Source organism: Centroberyx affinis, unplaced genomic scaffold, assembly GCF_046629955.1.
Source record: "Centroberyx affinis isolate AG114_WGS23_722 - 3 ecotype Tasmania unplaced genomic scaffold, CSIRO-AGI_Caff_v1 ptg003017l_1, whole genome shotgun sequence".
Classification (NCBI taxonomy): Eukaryota; Metazoa; Chordata; class Actinopteri; order Beryciformes; family Berycidae; genus Centroberyx; species Centroberyx affinis.
This window is the reverse complement of record NW_027281114.1, coordinates 303,520-319,305: the sequence shown is the minus strand read 5'-3', so window position 1 is coordinate 319,305 and position 15,786 is coordinate 303,520. Positions and strand designations below refer to the sequence as shown.

Below are 15,786 nucleotides of genomic sequence, written 5' to 3'. Positions count from 1 at the left end.
AGCAGGATTTAAGTGATTCTAACCGATAAATGCTTCTGTGCAGATTTTCCCTTTACAAGCACCTTCTGGACATGACTGATTTCAGAGCTAAATGGCGATAAGGGCCTGAAGGGATTTCTCTCTCGAAGCAAACAACTCGACACGCAAGACCTCTCAATTCCACGTTTATTTGGCATCAAACAAAATCCAATAAAACCTTTAAGAAATAACAGTTTGCACCATCACCAAAACATCACTATCTGCTCTTTAATTTCTCCCACTAAAAATGTAAAACTAGAAGGTCAACATCAATAAAACGCAAGCATTAGGGGTGGGGTGTGAATACATATCAGGAAGGCGACAGCTTCTGACAAGGCAAGTCAAAAAAGGCAGCGATCTACTCCTAAGGCTCTTTTTAAAGAAGGGGTCGGGAGAAAAAGTTACGATACACAACACAGATTAAAGATGCACATTGAAGAAAAGGGATCAGAAATAGGTTTTTTTTTTTCCTTGCGTCAAAGATGTCACCCCTCTGAATTCTGACATCTTACTTTGTCCTTTCTCAGCCCACAAATCAACCCTAAAAAATAATTTCAGATGACGGGGAGGCTTCGACTTTAACCGCAAAAAAACCCCCCACAGTGAATCTTCCTGGGGAAAAAAAAAAAACCATCTCCACTTGACGTTCCTTTTTTTTTTTTTTTTTCTTCCGGCAAAATTTGGATGACGCACATTCGTTCGAGAGATATGTGCGAGAGTGTTTTTATGATATATGTTTCAGAGGAGAAATAAAGTCTCGTTTACACCGTCCCCCCCCCCCGCCCCCCCCGTTTAAATCATTTTTATTGCAGGCTTCAGGTGGGAGTCCATTCAGCTACCCCCCATGCCCACGTCACACCTGCCCAAAATCAGCTTACCCCGCAGATCTGCCACTGGCCAATCAGAATCACCGTTACGATTAAGGAAAAGATTTGAGTAAAACAGGAGTGAACCCATCCATCTTAAGCCTTTTTTTTTTTTTGTCCCGTGGTGAAGTCCAACCAGCAGCTTGTTTTCATGAACCAGCTGTGTGCTTCAGAGGGCAAAGTCACTCACTTCTGACTATATTCTGCCTCGCGATGGAGTTTAGTTCGCTCAACAGGACGCAGTGATTTTTTTTTTTTTTTATGGGTGGAGCTCGGTAGTTGGGTGGTGCAGGTGAGGGGGGAAGGCATCTCAAAGCCGATGGTGGAGGAGGCCTTCATCGCTGTGACGTTCCCTCGCCCCCCCCCTCCCCCCGTCTCGGGGCAGCTTCACCCATTTTAAACCCCCCCCTGAAAGGAGACGGGGGCCGCAGACCCCGCAGAGCGTTGTGTTAGCTGGATCGCCGATGGGTTGGGGGAGTGTGGTTGCAGCGGTTGCTACAAGGTTGCTGCCCCCCCCCAGGTCGGGTGTCCCAGGAGTTCGGAGGGGGGGTGGGCTAAGCATCCGCTCCCCCCCCCCTTTTCCTCCCCCCAGTGTGGCCCGGTGCTGCCGCTCCGACGCCCCCAGACCCGCTGGATTCTGGTGGATCTCCAAGCCTTTGCTGGACCAAAGAGACGAAGCGCCGTAGTGTTCACACCCAGGCCGTCCAGCCCTCGTACAGCTGGGCCAGGTTGTCCATGTTGGTGGCCTCTTTGATGACAAAGTCCACCTAGAGAGGAAACATCGGGACACACTTGGTTCAGCTCCGTGAGGCCACGGGTCATTTAACACAGTGATTCTCAACCTCTTTCATATCAAGGACCCCTAATTTAGTCCACATTAGAGCCACGGACCCCTACTTGATGAGATTTTGTCTCTTGAACCCAAATCTGACAACATTTTTATTGTTAGATATGATTTTGTCCAGAATTCCATCTGTATTGTAGAGAGATAACAGAGAAACTATGATCAAAATAGTCATTGTTATACATTCTCTAATTGTGTTAACTTCTTGTAAATTAAATAATGGTGTAATAAAGTTTAACATTTCATCAATTTGCTGGAGACCCCCTGGAACCCCCTCAATGACCCCTGGTGGTCCCTGGACCCCACGTTGAGAACCACTGATTTAACAAGAACCGACATCACTAGAGATGCACCGATCGATCGGCCGGTGACCGGAATCGGCCGGTTTTCAGCTGATCGGCCATGACCGGTGACCGGCCGATCAGTCTCATATATCCGATTCTGTGCCGGTCAAATTTAAGACAACGGTAAAAACTCCGCTGTAATTAAGCAATATTACACGAGAGGGTGTGCGTTACCGTGATGCTTACGGACCGCATCACTGTCGTGCCAATAATGACGGTAACGCACACCCTCGAGTGTAATATTGCGATTATACAACAGTTACCAACAAAATAAAAGATACAAACAAAATGTATTCATATTGTGGGGCAATTCGCTCTCAAAATAAAAAACGTTTTGCTAGTGTTATCTCCGTTTCCCTGGAAATACATGGGGTCTGACTAATAACTGGAAAACAATCAGTCACGTCAGTAGACTCCTATGTAATGGAACCTAGTTTACTACTCCAGCAAGTAGGCGGAGCCTTAGTAACGACCTAGCAACAGAGACGATTTCTAGTCCCTGTTGAGTCAGCCAGCCAACTTGAGCTAATGCTTTCTAGAGATCGCGGGATTTCCCAAACTGAATAAATACCACACATATAAACACAAAACTGCCTTGCTAGCTCAATCTTGTTGTAACTAAGATATCTGCTGAAAAAAATAATTTTTCCATGGACAGATTTAGCTACTATGTCCGCGAACTTCACATGTATTTTTAAGCTAGTAGCGCCGTGTCACCGACTCACCGGCACAGCTGATGGATGGCAGAGCGTCTGGTAACATCAAGGCTGAACAGAGTTAGCGTAGCGTTATATTTAAATATATTGTATGATAATATGGTGGAGTAATATTTAGTGATGAGCGCGGCTAGGTGTGCTGTCATGCTGATTTGATCACGTTCTAAATGTCTAGTTGATCTATCAGATTGCTTGGTCGGAACTACCTGTTGTATAATAGTCCATAATAGTAATAGTCCGTGTGTTGTTATATAGATCTGTTGCACCTGTTTTCTTTTGGGAAAGTATAAAGTGGGATATACTGCAATTCATTTTCATTTGGATTTTATTTGTTCAAAAAAGCTCTGTCCAGTAACCTGGAGCACTTTTTTATTTTGAGATTTGTTTGAGTGAGAGTGAGAGAAGGTCCTGTAACCTGGTGCAGTTTTGGAGAAAATGTAAGTTATTAATAGTCAATGTTTTATTATGAACATACAATTGAATTTTAATTTTCCATTAAAGAAAAGTTACAAAAATGTTTGTGTGTGCTGTCAATTATAGTTCTTAGAAAGAAAATCGGAATCGGCCAAAATCGGAATCGGCAGGTCAGACTTTTAAAAAATCGGAAATCGGAATCGGCCAAGAAAATTGCAATCGGTGCATCTCTAGACATCACACACACATTTGGAATCAGAAAGGTTATCGTCAAAGTTCCCTGAAAAGCCACAAAGTTCAACAAAAGCTCTTCAAAGCTACACTCAGCAACTTCACGTGGCAGTGGCCCTAACTGGCAGTAAGAGGTTACCTTCTGAAAAATTTCAACTACAATAGCCAGAATTCTTTTGGGTGATGTCAGTAAACTTCACGTAGCTCTGGCCTGCCTGTGATGCTTTATACTAAAAGGACCAGAGAAGACAAGATCTAGCGTTGGTGAGCCCAGCATTCTCTGCACTTGCTCACTGCTGTTTTGGATTTCACTCTCAAGTTTGGATTTGTCACTTCCTGTGGGGAGAAGATTTCCCACCAGTGACCATACTGACACGAGAATTTTGGGGGATGGGATGGGATGCTCTTCTCTGTTAAAGAAGAGCACACTTTTAGGCTGATAAAATGGTTGGATTTAAATATAAAAATCTTGCCAGATGCAGTTGAAATTCTGTCTTTAAATGATATGTCAAAGACACAGACATGCGTGTGTGTGTGTGTGTGTGTGTGTGAGAGAGAGAAAGTGTGTGTTACCTGCTCAGTGACGCTCATCCTCCTGTTAGGGTCAACGTCTCTGCCCTCCAGCTTTGCTTTCACTCTCTTCCACACACTGACAGCATAGGAGTTCCTCTCCTGGACGGCTGCAATACAACAACCACATCAGGTTGACGGCATCGGCACTTTGATTTCACTAAAACACATTACACTTGCAGATTTATGCTGCGAGTGCAATGTATTTTGTGACTTTCCAACATTTCCAGAAGGCAGCGTAAGGGCAGTGAGTGCAGAGGCGGGCGGTACCTCGTCCTGTTTTGGGGTCTCGCACAGCCCTCTTGGGACTGGGGTGCAGGCCTTTGCTGGTCATCAGCAGCGTGCTGGGCGGGGTGTCGGCGGGGGTGCCGAGGTTACGAGGCAGGGCCTTCCGTGCGTTCTGGGACATGGAGTCCGGCTGGGTCTTCACCCCGCTGCATCGGACAGCTGGAAGCCAACCGGACAGCACCACATGAGAGATGACACTTATTCCAATACACAAAGATCTTTGAGCAACACAGTCTATTTGGATAGGCAGATGCTGATACTCCACTTCATATCAAGTGACTAAAACGTTTCACTAAAAAGTCCACTGATACTCAATAGTGTGAAGAGTAGTTTCTAGATATTCAGTGTCTGGGTTAGGGTTCGTAGAGTTGGGGTTAAGGTAAGATATAAAAATATCCCCAAAACTCACATTTCGGGGATATAAACATGTAATGCTTGTGACTTCATATTTGTATTGGTCTGATTAATGGTTACGCATAATGAAATAAAATTTTACATGTCAAGCTACACTCTTCACAAAGTTTCAGCGCTTCATTTTCGTTTCAGCTACGGCTCCTGGGATTTCTGTCAGAGTTCTGTCTGACAGGGGATCAGTTTGTAACTTCAGGTTGGTGTCAGCTTGTATTTGAAGTCCTATAATCTTATGGGGCCTGGAGCCGGAGCCGTTTGCTCTCGGCCAATGATCTGCCCTCTGTCTGTATCCAAGCCAATTATATGCTGCCTTTCACAATGAAACTGTTGTCATTGGCTGGACTTCCTATCAATCAATCTTTTTGACAATACTTATCTCTCGATTTCACCATATTTTATAGCTGTTTGATGCTCTGTTTAAAGAGATGTGGTAACTACCTCATAACGCTATTGAACCAAGGAATAGAGTAACTACTACTATCATGCCTGACTTTACTTGGCTGTACAGTTTTCATGGTGTTACCTAGTACTTTCATAATAGGTAATGTAACTACCTCATCACCCTAATGAACCAAGGAATAAAGCATCTACAGAGTAAAATCAGTGTAATATTGAAGTATCAAGCTTGTCTTTACTTGGCAGTACATTTTTGATGGTGTTACCTAGTACTTTCATAACTGAGTAATAATATTATAACAACCTCATCTGTCTGACTAAAACATGGACGTTCCATTTAAGAGAGAATGAAAGGACCAGTAAGCAAAAGTTTCAGTTATCATGCTAAGAATTACTCCTTATCACCAGAAACTGATATTGTGACAGTCCGCCACAGATGAGCCTATTAATGGAAAACGCTGATAAAATCCTATATCCCAGTAATGTATGGAGATAATCGCCCCAACCTTAGCGAGTAGGACTCATGTACAGTCCAGGAAGTCCATACCTGCTGCAAAGCTCGTCTGTGCTGTAGAAACAGGACTGGCACATTCACTGTCTCTGTCAGTCACCAGCGGGGAGGCAAAGCCCACCAGCCCATTATACACACTGTATGGAGAGACACACACACACACACACAGACACAGACACACACAATTTATACAGGAGCAGATGAAATATGGAAATGACGCTATGTTAACCAGTGTGGAAAACCCCAAAAATTTCCTACAATCCATATTCATGTCTGTTCATTTCTGATTATGGAGACATTTTGCCTCTACTCTGAAGCCACTGGATGTAGGTACAGGAGATAAAATTCACACTTAACCATTGTGATTTATGACAAAACGTTGGCTGGTCTTCTTTAACAATGAGAAGGGAAATGTATTGCATTACATTTATCTATAAGGCTCCTTTTACCTCACATCTCTACTGCCTTTTAAATCCAGCAATTATGATACCAGATCACAGGTTACTTGGTTTCTGCCACTATACTATATTGTGTATTTTTTTTAAATTTTTTTTTTATTCTCAGGTCTCTCTGGATCTCAATTAGGATACCTGATTAATAAAGGATAATTTAAAAACGTATAAGTGTGTGTGTGTGGATGAGAGTGTGTGTGTGTATCAGTACCTCTGGCTCTGGGAGTGCAGCTCCTTCAGGGTGGCGGGGATCTCCTGTAGCAGGTCCAGCTGCTCCTGGCTGCGAGGCTGCCCGCTGGCCTGGACCACCGTGAACAGGACCAGCTGGATGTTGTCCTGCCACGCTTTGTACTCCAGCAGGAAGTGACGCACGCTGCCCTCGTATGCCATCTCCTCGCCCTCCGCCACCGCCGCCTCCTCGTCCTGTAGGAGAGGGCACACACAGCGGGACGGACTCCTGGGTTACAGCTAAAACAGGATAAACACTAACACAAACACTGGACACCTGGATCTTTAGTATCCAGGTATTAGCCAGCAGAGCATATGTGTGTGTGGTAGCTGGACCTTCGGTGTCCGGCCTACCTTGGCCATGGCTCTCAGCAGGTGCTTGACATCAGCCAGCTGGCGGTTGTGGTTAGACAGGATGGTCTTGATGGAGTCCACCAGGAGCTGCAATGTCTCTCCGCAAGACTCCAGCTGCTGCTCCCTGTCCTCCTGCGCCCCCCGCTGGACGCTCAGCTCCTCCTCCAGCTGCTTCTGGGCACAGGCCAGCCAATCAGGGCTGCCGATGGGCAGGTCCAGCACCGGGCTCTGGGGTGGTTCAGGGGAGAGGAGGGTTTTACCGGCCTCATCTGGAAACTCCATATGATATGCTAATGTTTTCTGAATAGGCTCATCTATGAATATTAGGTAACACTTGCTACTTGGCATATTAAGCACATTATGAGTGCATTGTGATCAGTGTTGGGGGTAACGCGTTACAGTAATCAGATTACTTTTTTGTGGTAACGACTAACCTAACGCGTTTATGTAATCAGTTATTAGTTACTTTGTCAAAGTTACATTTCCCTACTCTTTTACTTTTACTGCATCCAGTCGGTCCAAGCCCCCACTGAGTATTTATGGAACCAGGTAAATGAAAGCTACCTTTTCTGTTTTCTTTAGACAACAGTAGTTTATTACTTAAGGCTGTGTCCCAAACGTGATGATTTCTGTACCTTAAGACATATTTTAAAGGCATGATTTTACGTGGGTATATAAAGAGTCTATATAGTTGCCTCCCAAAAGTAACTTCTCATGTTTTTGGACAGGAGTGTAGGCTCTGTACCTAACTGTGAGAGGTCAGAGGTCAAACCCACCAGTCTGTGCAGTAGCTGAAGCTCCAGCGGTGACACTGTGCTGCTGAATTGGGCGGCATAGGAACAGGTCTGCTGGCAACGCTTCAGCAGCTCGAACAGAGCCGCGTCCATGTTGAGGGCCTCAGGGGACCGAGTCCGAAGCCCTTCGAAGTTCAGGATGGTGGAGCACAAGAAGGTGACCTGGAGAAAGACGGCAGTAGTCCATCACTTTCTCTACCAAACAAAAGGCTGGTAAATTAGTGTAAGTAGCTGGTGAAGTCTGGAATACACCGGCCAGAGTTTGCTCTCCTAATCCAAGTCACTTTAATTTTTACAAATGCTCTCTCAGAAACTTTCAGTAATGTTAGTGATGTGCTCATACCTGGCTGGTGCGCTGGTTTTCCCTGGCCACCATTGCCCGTCTCTCTCCGATGGTCATCTCAAAGTCCTGCAGGACGGGGGCCAGTGCCGGGTTGGCCCCCCCGGCCCACTTCAGACGCTGCTCGATGCTCGCTTCCAGGGACGCCAGCTTTTCCTGAGGACATCCAGCAATCAAACACAGGACACGGACTTGGTTGGTTGGTGATAAATTTAAAGCTACATCAGGCAAGATAAAAATCGAGCTGTCTTAGCAGCCTCAATCATCAAGTGAAGCTGCAACAGAGATTGGAGCGTCCCATTTTCTCAATCCCCTAATTGAGACACTGTAGATTCGGCCTATTACATTGTGCTAGTGGGTATGGTCCCTGGTGGGAAATCTTCTCCACACAGAAAGTGATAGACCAAAACTGGTATAAAGAGATCACAGACCAGCCAGCTTGGGAAACATGAGTGTGAGGGCCGATACGCTGAGAAGGTTTCTACTTAGAAACTTTTATTCTTCATGCAAAGTCACTTAAAGTAATTACAGACCTCATATTAACAAAATGTGTTCAGACCATTTGTTTAACCATGTTAAAAAAGGTAGACCTATATGAACAAATTCATAGGGAATTCTATTCAATTGGAAATGATTGATTAAAGTGATGAATTATGATATAAAGACCCACGAGTGCACAGCCAAACCCGACAATGGCGCATTTGCTGTTATTGGAGAAGCCCTGAGGATTATCATATATCAAATTCCCATATTCTGCAGTAGAACAGACCAGCTGTTTTCTAATCATTGCGGCCCAAAATGCTTGATTTTGCAGTGGCTTGCAATGCAATTCCTGATTTTTTGTGTGTTTTTTTACGATAAAATTGTGGGAATGGGTGAAAATTGCAAAAATAATTGCGATTTGTTTTTTTGAAAGTGATTTTTGTCTACCTCTCCTTCTCTCATTCACACTTGGTTGGATGTAAATCGCAAACATCATAGGAGCAACAGACTGTGTGCATCAAAGCGCCGTCTCCAAACACATTTCCCTATTTGAATCGCAAACAATAGCACACCATAAGCACTAATATCCCCAGGGTTAGGGGTTCCACTCCCATACTAAAACGCATGCACTCACAGTGTTATAAGGGTGTTTGGATTAAAGCGACCACCAGGTGGCGTATGTGACGTGATGCTGACCTGAACGGCTGCGATGGCGGCCTCATCCTGACTCAGCTTGTACAGCTTCTTCTTCATATTGCTGAGAATGATGGAGCGAGGAGGAAGACTGACGCTCAGCGGCTGATTACTGGGTCCCAGAACATCCTCGTGCTGCCACTGGAGGATGGACACACACACATAGACACACATAGAAAGTCAGTGTTCCAGATTAAGGCTTTAATGAGGCGGTAATTTATTTGTGGCTGGATTATTGCCACATTCATATCGTGTCAGATTTACCGTAAATGTGAGCAGTCGACAGGGGAAAAAAAAAATTCACACCAGCTTCCAGAGCAAGGTTATTATCGTTAACGAAAACTAATGAAATAACGAAAACTAGGTGTGAAAAAACATTTAATAAAAATAAAAACAAGGCTTTACAAAAAACTGATAACTAACTGAAACTGTATTTTGTGTTTATAAAACTAACTAAAACTAAAATTATAGAGAAAATGTCTTTAGTTTTCGTCTTTGTCAATTTATTTCATACATAAGCCTAGTATTTTGAATTTTTGAATCTCGCCCGACAAATACCCCATATTACAAAAAACGACTAAAACTAACACTGAAACTAATAAAAACGAAACTAAAACTAAGCATTTTCAAAAAATAAAAACCAAACTAGCAAACCCGCTTTAAAAACGAATTAAAACTAAACTGAAATTGAAAACAAAAAGTCAAAACGAAATAAAAATAAAACCTAATGAAAAATGCAAAACTATAATAACCTTGCTCCAGAGCAGTAGGGAAGAGAGAGGAGGAAGAAGAGAAGTAGGACATGTGGGATTTTTTTTCTGCGGGCTCCAATCTCCCATTTAATTTAAGAGTCATAAATTGCAGAAGTGTGTCAACACAGGCAGAGAACATGGCAGCCCAAGGTAATAAAAATAGAAAATCTGTTTTATTCGGACTAACACAATCAACTCTACTTATGAAAAGCAAGCAACAGGCAATCTGCTGCAGTTCTTTTCTGGTTGATTCCAAATTCATAATAAAAATGATATTGAATGTGGGCATTCCAACAAGTTGAACATGCAAACTTCCAAGTTGCAGCAATGAGATGTCATCCCATTCGTCCACTTCTACCGATATGATGTCAATGCGGCGTATGATCCACTGATTGGCCGGTTAAAGGCGTCAGCACACAGTCATTTATGAGTACCTGGAACATGGCGATGTGCAGCTGGCTCCTCTGCAGGCTGACCTTGGCAGCTTCCAGGTTGGAGTCCAGCCTCCTCAGCAGGTCCACTTTCTTCCAGGCGGTGTCGTAGGAGGAGGCCAGCACTGTGGCGCGGTTCAGCAGCAGCTGGGAGACCCGGCCCGACGCCAGGCTCTGTTCCACTGCCTTCTTACAAAGCTCGTCCAGGGACACCTTCAGAGCCGGGACAGACAGTGTTTCAGGGTCAGATTCAAATGCTGCTTAGTCTGGCAAGTAGTGAGCTTGTCAATCAGTCTTCTATTCTACAAACTACTTCCACAGATAAGTAAATCAATTGGAAATATGGAAATATGGTTTCCACTTGAACGGGGTATCAAGTGCAGGTTTCAGAAAGCCTAATTTGAGGCTTTTTAATGCTACCTGGCCCACCTTAAAGTGAGACTTTTTAAGGACCCATGTATACCCTGTTGAATACACGCCTATACAAGCTGTGACCAAAAAGCAGTGGTGGAAAGTAACTAAGTACATTTACTCAAGTACTGTACTTAAGTAAAGTACAAGTACCTCAAAATTGTACTTGAGTATTTCCATTTTATGCTACTTTGTACTTATACTCCACTACATTTTAGAGGGAAATACTGTACTTTTTTACTCCATTACATTTATTTCACAGCTATAGTTACTAGTTACTTTTCAGAACAATATTTTATATTTAAAACATTTGATCATCTTTATAAAATAACTCTAAAATAGCATTGTTATAGATTAGACTACCCAAAAGTATAGCTAAATTGTTAAGATTAGCTTCATGTTGACAACTTTAAAATGCTGCTTACATGTACATGTATGTAAATAAATCAGTATTAATATCCCAATAATTTATGAAAAATATAACTCTCTAAATGGGGACAGTTTGCATAATGAGTATGTTTACTTTGATACTCTAAGTACATTTTGCTGCCAACACTTATGTACTTTTACTTAAGTAAGATTTTGAATGCAGGACTTTTACTTGTAATGGAGTATCTTTACATTGTTGTATTGCTACTTTTACTTAAGTAAAAGATCTCAGTACTTCTTCCACCACTGCCAAAAAGTTACTTCCTTCATATAGCACAATGTTATACCAATGCACCCTACCTGTTGTTTCTCTTCAGGGTCACCCCTTACTCACCCAAATAAAATTGAGTGAAACCAGATGTGAAAAAAGCCCACATTCTTATGTATAACACACACACACACACACACACAGTGGTCTTACCTTGCTCTCGGCTCCAAAGTCTTTGGCCTCCACCTGGGCGACGAGGTCGAGGCCGAGGGCCGACAGGGTGCTGCAGAGGGCCAGACCGAGGGCCTGGCTGGGCAGACCCATCAGCATCTGACGAACGAACTCCGCCGTGAAAGCCTTGATGGGCCGGGTCATCTGGTCCTCGCTGACGACCGCCACGCCCGGCCCCGTCGCTCCGGGGCCCCGGTACAGCGGCTTCCCCAGACCCACCGGCCCGTTGGAAGGGGACGGGTCCTCAGCTGGGGGACAAGTACCTGAGCACGGAGGGTTCATCGAATACTGGTCAGACAACCGGCTAAAATAGGATACTAGGGAATTTCCTCAACACTAATACGTGATATGTATAATATGTCAGAGATCAAACCATTTTTTTTAATGTTTTTTTAAACCAGCAATTTAAACAAATGACAACAGAAATTTCACAGAACAGAAACATGATTTTCTGTTCATGATTTTGCTTCGATGACCAATTGACGAATTAATGAGAAGTATATGCCAGATGTGTTAGTTAACTGGACCAGTGCTACATTTGTCTTGGCCATGAGGGGCAAATAACTATATTCGATTTAAGTTTATCTGTTGATATCACATGTACTCAAGCCTTGAAATTATTTATAATATCACACACAAAACAAATCCTCGATATTTTGAATAACGGACTCCCCTTCCCCTTCCAAGAGCAACTGAAAGTGTCTAAGTGTTGCAAGGACACCAATGAAAATATGGACTGATAACCAGATGCCAGTTCACTTCCATTGATAGCTAGTCCATGATTGGGAAAAATATCAATACAGACACCCCAACTTTATGGTCATTACATATTTGTTTATAATCAAACAAAATATATTAAAGTATTTTTGTCATTTGAATAATATACTGTTGTGTTTATACAAAGTTTTTATCTATTCTAAATTATTATTCTATTTTATTCTAAATTATCTCATATTTCTGACCCCCCTCTGTCACCAAACCAAACGTCTTCGTGGGCCAAAATGGCCCGCGGGCCACAGTTTGGGCGCCCTAGCCTTAGTGCCTGTGTGGTAAGTGGTGGAGAGCTCTTACCGGAGAGCGTCTGCGCAAATGAGGTGCAGAGTCTGAAGAAATCCCTGATGGTCTGCAGCCTCTTGATGAAGAAGACCTCGTCCAGGAGCTGCCGCTGGGCTAGGCTGTCGAAGAAGTGGAGCTGGGCGGCCCGAGCCTCCCGCAGGACGTCCACCTTCCTCCAGGCTGACGACACCTCCAGAGAACTCAGCTTGACCGGCCGGAGGAGACGGGGAGCGTGGGGAAAAATAGGGAAAGGACAGGTGAGTTTTATATGTTGTATTCCCTTAAAAAAAAACTTGTATTCAACCACGGAATCACAGAGAAGGTCTCTCATTTGCAGATGGGTCAGGAGAATCAGTGTACAAACACTAAACATTTGCCACAAGACAAGATGTAATGTAACTATCCCTTGTGTTATTCAGCTAGGTTCAGGGCCTATATAAAAATCTGTCTAGGAAATTAGAATTATATCTGCACTAGGGCTGGGCGATATGGACCAAAAATCATATCTCGGTATTTTTAGGCTGAATGGCGATACAGGATATATATCTCGGTATTTTCTACAAAGTAGGCTAAATGTTCAGTTGTAAGTCAAAGCCACATGTGAGATGTCACAAGCACTTTCATTAAAACAAGACTGTGATCAAAATAAAATGCAAAGACAGGGTTTCCTTCCCTGTTTTAGAACAGTCTGGTAAGTTCAGAAAATGACATCACTTTACTGTAATGCAGCCTTTAAAACCAGGAAAAGACACTTATGCCATATCAGGATATTACCATATCCAAAATCTAAGACGATATCTAGTCTCATATCACGATATCGATATAATATCGATATATCGCCCAGCCCTAATATGCACTATATCAAGCATTGATGACAAATAAGTATTCGACTAAATATATAAAGGAAAAATGGGAATCAGAGTTCAGCATAAAAATTTCAGATGATGATTGGCCAAACATGTGGAAAATATACCAAACATCCACCAATTCACGGATATGGAGGGAATTCTCTTGGAAAAATTGTATTCGTTTTTTTTGTCACGCCCAAGGTCAAGAGTAAATATTCAAACATAAATCTACCATGCTGGAGAGAATGTGGAGCATTAGATGCAGATCACTCATATATTTTGGAAATGCCACAAAAAATGTTTTGGAAAATGGTATACAAAGTTTTGCAAAAGATACTATGATGTGATATCCCTATGAGCTACATGGTACTCTATTTGTGTAATCTTACTGAAGAAAATGTACAAATAAGGGATAGGTATCTGGTCAAAATATTGTTAATAGCTAGTAAAAAAGCTATCACAAGGAAATGGGGTGAAGTGGATCCCCCTACTCAGGAACAATGGATAGAGATAGTAGAGGAAATCTACATAATGGAAAAACTGACATATCGTTTGAGATTGCATGAAGCACAGCTGGAAGAAAAGTGGGAGAAATGGACATTATTCAGGACCCAAAGCAGCAACGAAGACAACTGATTTAGTGGATGAAACTGTGAGAATGGGCAGACTACTGAGAATGTAACTCCCAAAAACCCCATTTTTTTTTTCTTTTCTTTCTCTTTTTGTTTGTGTACATGTTCAGCTGTTGGTTTTACATGTTTATAAATGTTGAACTCAATTAAAAACTAAAATGAAAAAAAAAAAAAAATCTGTCTTGGCCTATTGTAACCCAAGGCCTATTGTTAGTTTTACTACACTTTAAGGAAAAAAAAGCGGGCGCTACCTTCTCAGTGAGCTGTCCGAAGGCCGTCTCTAGCTGGGCGAACATGCCGTCGAACGCCACCAGGAGCATCTGGCCAGCGGACATCTTGGGCGTGTCCTGGCCCGGCCCGTCCATGCTGCGAGGCTGGATCAGCTCAGAGTACTGGGCCCGCAGCATCCTGAGCACGCAAAACAAATGCCAGTTAAAGCATTAGCCATGCCAGTGTTTGATACATATACTAATATCAGACAAACCCATTTTCCAAACTGCACAATGGCATTAAAAGCCCTTCTTGAGCTGCATGTATTTTCTCCTATGTTTACCAGCATTGTTTGCAATCAGTCCAAGCCCATGCTCAAGTGTATATTTGATCAAATGCATGACAAGTAGAATTCAATGCACAAATCACAGAAACTGAATGTGTTGCACTCTCCTTTCCATTTACATGTGGTAAAACCTTTTCATCTCAGGTGAAGTAATTACAGCAGATATTTGATAAAGTGTAATCACTTATTTTAGCATCATTTGTCTGTAGTTATCTGATCTCTGCAGGATTGGTTTGGTTAAATGTCTGTTCATTCATTAAAAAAAAAAAAAAAAAAAAAAAAAAAAATTCAGAATGACTATTCAACTATTAAGCTCCAGCCTACAACACACACAGGCTGACTTGTAAGCTGCTGAACAGCCAATGACCATGTGTGGGTCGCTGAAGCAGATTAGTCTATCATATGACAGACTTGCCTTAGTGTTAAAGGAATAGTTCACCCAAAAATGAAAATTATCTGTGACTACACACTTGTCTGCTCCCAAAGTGTGTAAATTCATTAGCGCCTATACACAGCTAACGAGCATGTTGTCCCTGTGGCATGTTGTCCCTATGTCTAGTTTTCTGCAGTTATGTTACTACTAAATGTGTGTTTTATGGTATCTTCTTGTACTTAGTTTACCTTTTTTTTACCTTACTGTTTTACTCTCTTATTCTCACAAAAGCCTTTCTAGGGACGGGTGTTGCAAATTAGCATCCGCTATAAACACTATGATACTTGCATCGGATAGCTGTTCTCAGTTTGTCTATGTATATTGTATCTGCCCCTATCAAATAAATCATGAATAAATAAATAAATAAATAAATAAATAAATAAAGGCCAACCTGGTGATGTGGAGGCAGTGGTTATGGGCGTCGGGGTCGAGGCCCGTGGCGGCCTGCAGGCTGTCGGCCAAACCCTGCAGCCCGAGACCGTCTGAGCTCTGCTCCACCAGCTGCTCCAGCTCTGCCAGCATGGCCTCCAGCGTGGGCTCCCCTTTCAACATGCAGCGCAGTGCCTCTGGGAAGATGATCTGACGGAAGTTGGTGTTCAGCTCCTACAGTGAATAGAGAGATTGTAAAAGTGTAAAAAAATAAAAACCACACACACACACACACACACATAGAGGTTGGGTTCAATTCACTTTCAAATTTTATTCAAGAAGTGGATCATTATCAAGATTTAAATAAATGGAAAACTTTTGTTTGAGAAGCTTGTCATATGGGCTCAGTCAAGCAGAGGTGAATATCTATATGTATATCTATATGCATTATATAGGCAAGGTATTGTTTATATAGTC

At 42.7% G+C, this 15,786-nt stretch overlaps 1 protein-coding gene across 1 annotated transcript in view; it reads right to left on the bottom strand.

Moving 5' to 3' along the window:
• Positions 1-834: 834 nt before the first annotated feature.
• smg1 (SMG1 nonsense mediated mRNA decay associated PI3K related kinase) overlaps positions 835-15,786 on the bottom strand; it is an 81,128-nt gene continuing 66,176 nt past the window's right edge. Inside the window, exons 51-64 of the mRNA XM_071537321.1 lie at positions 15,332-15,543; positions 14,203-14,359; positions 12,487-12,676; positions 11,398-11,678; positions 10,140-10,349; positions 8,957-9,094; positions 7,781-7,933; positions 7,420-7,599; positions 6,644-6,871; positions 6,273-6,484; positions 5,646-5,746; positions 4,274-4,450; positions 4,007-4,113; positions 835-1,651 (exon numbers count right to left, since the gene is read on the bottom strand). Coding sequence (XP_071393422.1) covers positions 1,574-1,651; positions 4,007-4,113; positions 4,274-4,450; positions 5,646-5,746; positions 6,273-6,484; positions 6,644-6,871; positions 7,420-7,599; positions 7,781-7,933; positions 8,957-9,094; positions 10,140-10,349; positions 11,398-11,678; positions 12,487-12,676; positions 14,203-14,359; positions 15,332-15,543 — 2,424 coding nt within the window. The 3' untranslated portion in view covers positions 835-1,573. The remainder of the gene's footprint in view (positions 1,652-4,006; positions 4,114-4,273; positions 4,451-5,645; positions 5,747-6,272; positions 6,485-6,643; positions 6,872-7,419; positions 7,600-7,780; positions 7,934-8,956; positions 9,095-10,139; positions 10,350-11,397; positions 11,679-12,486; positions 12,677-14,202; positions 14,360-15,331; positions 15,544-15,786) is intronic.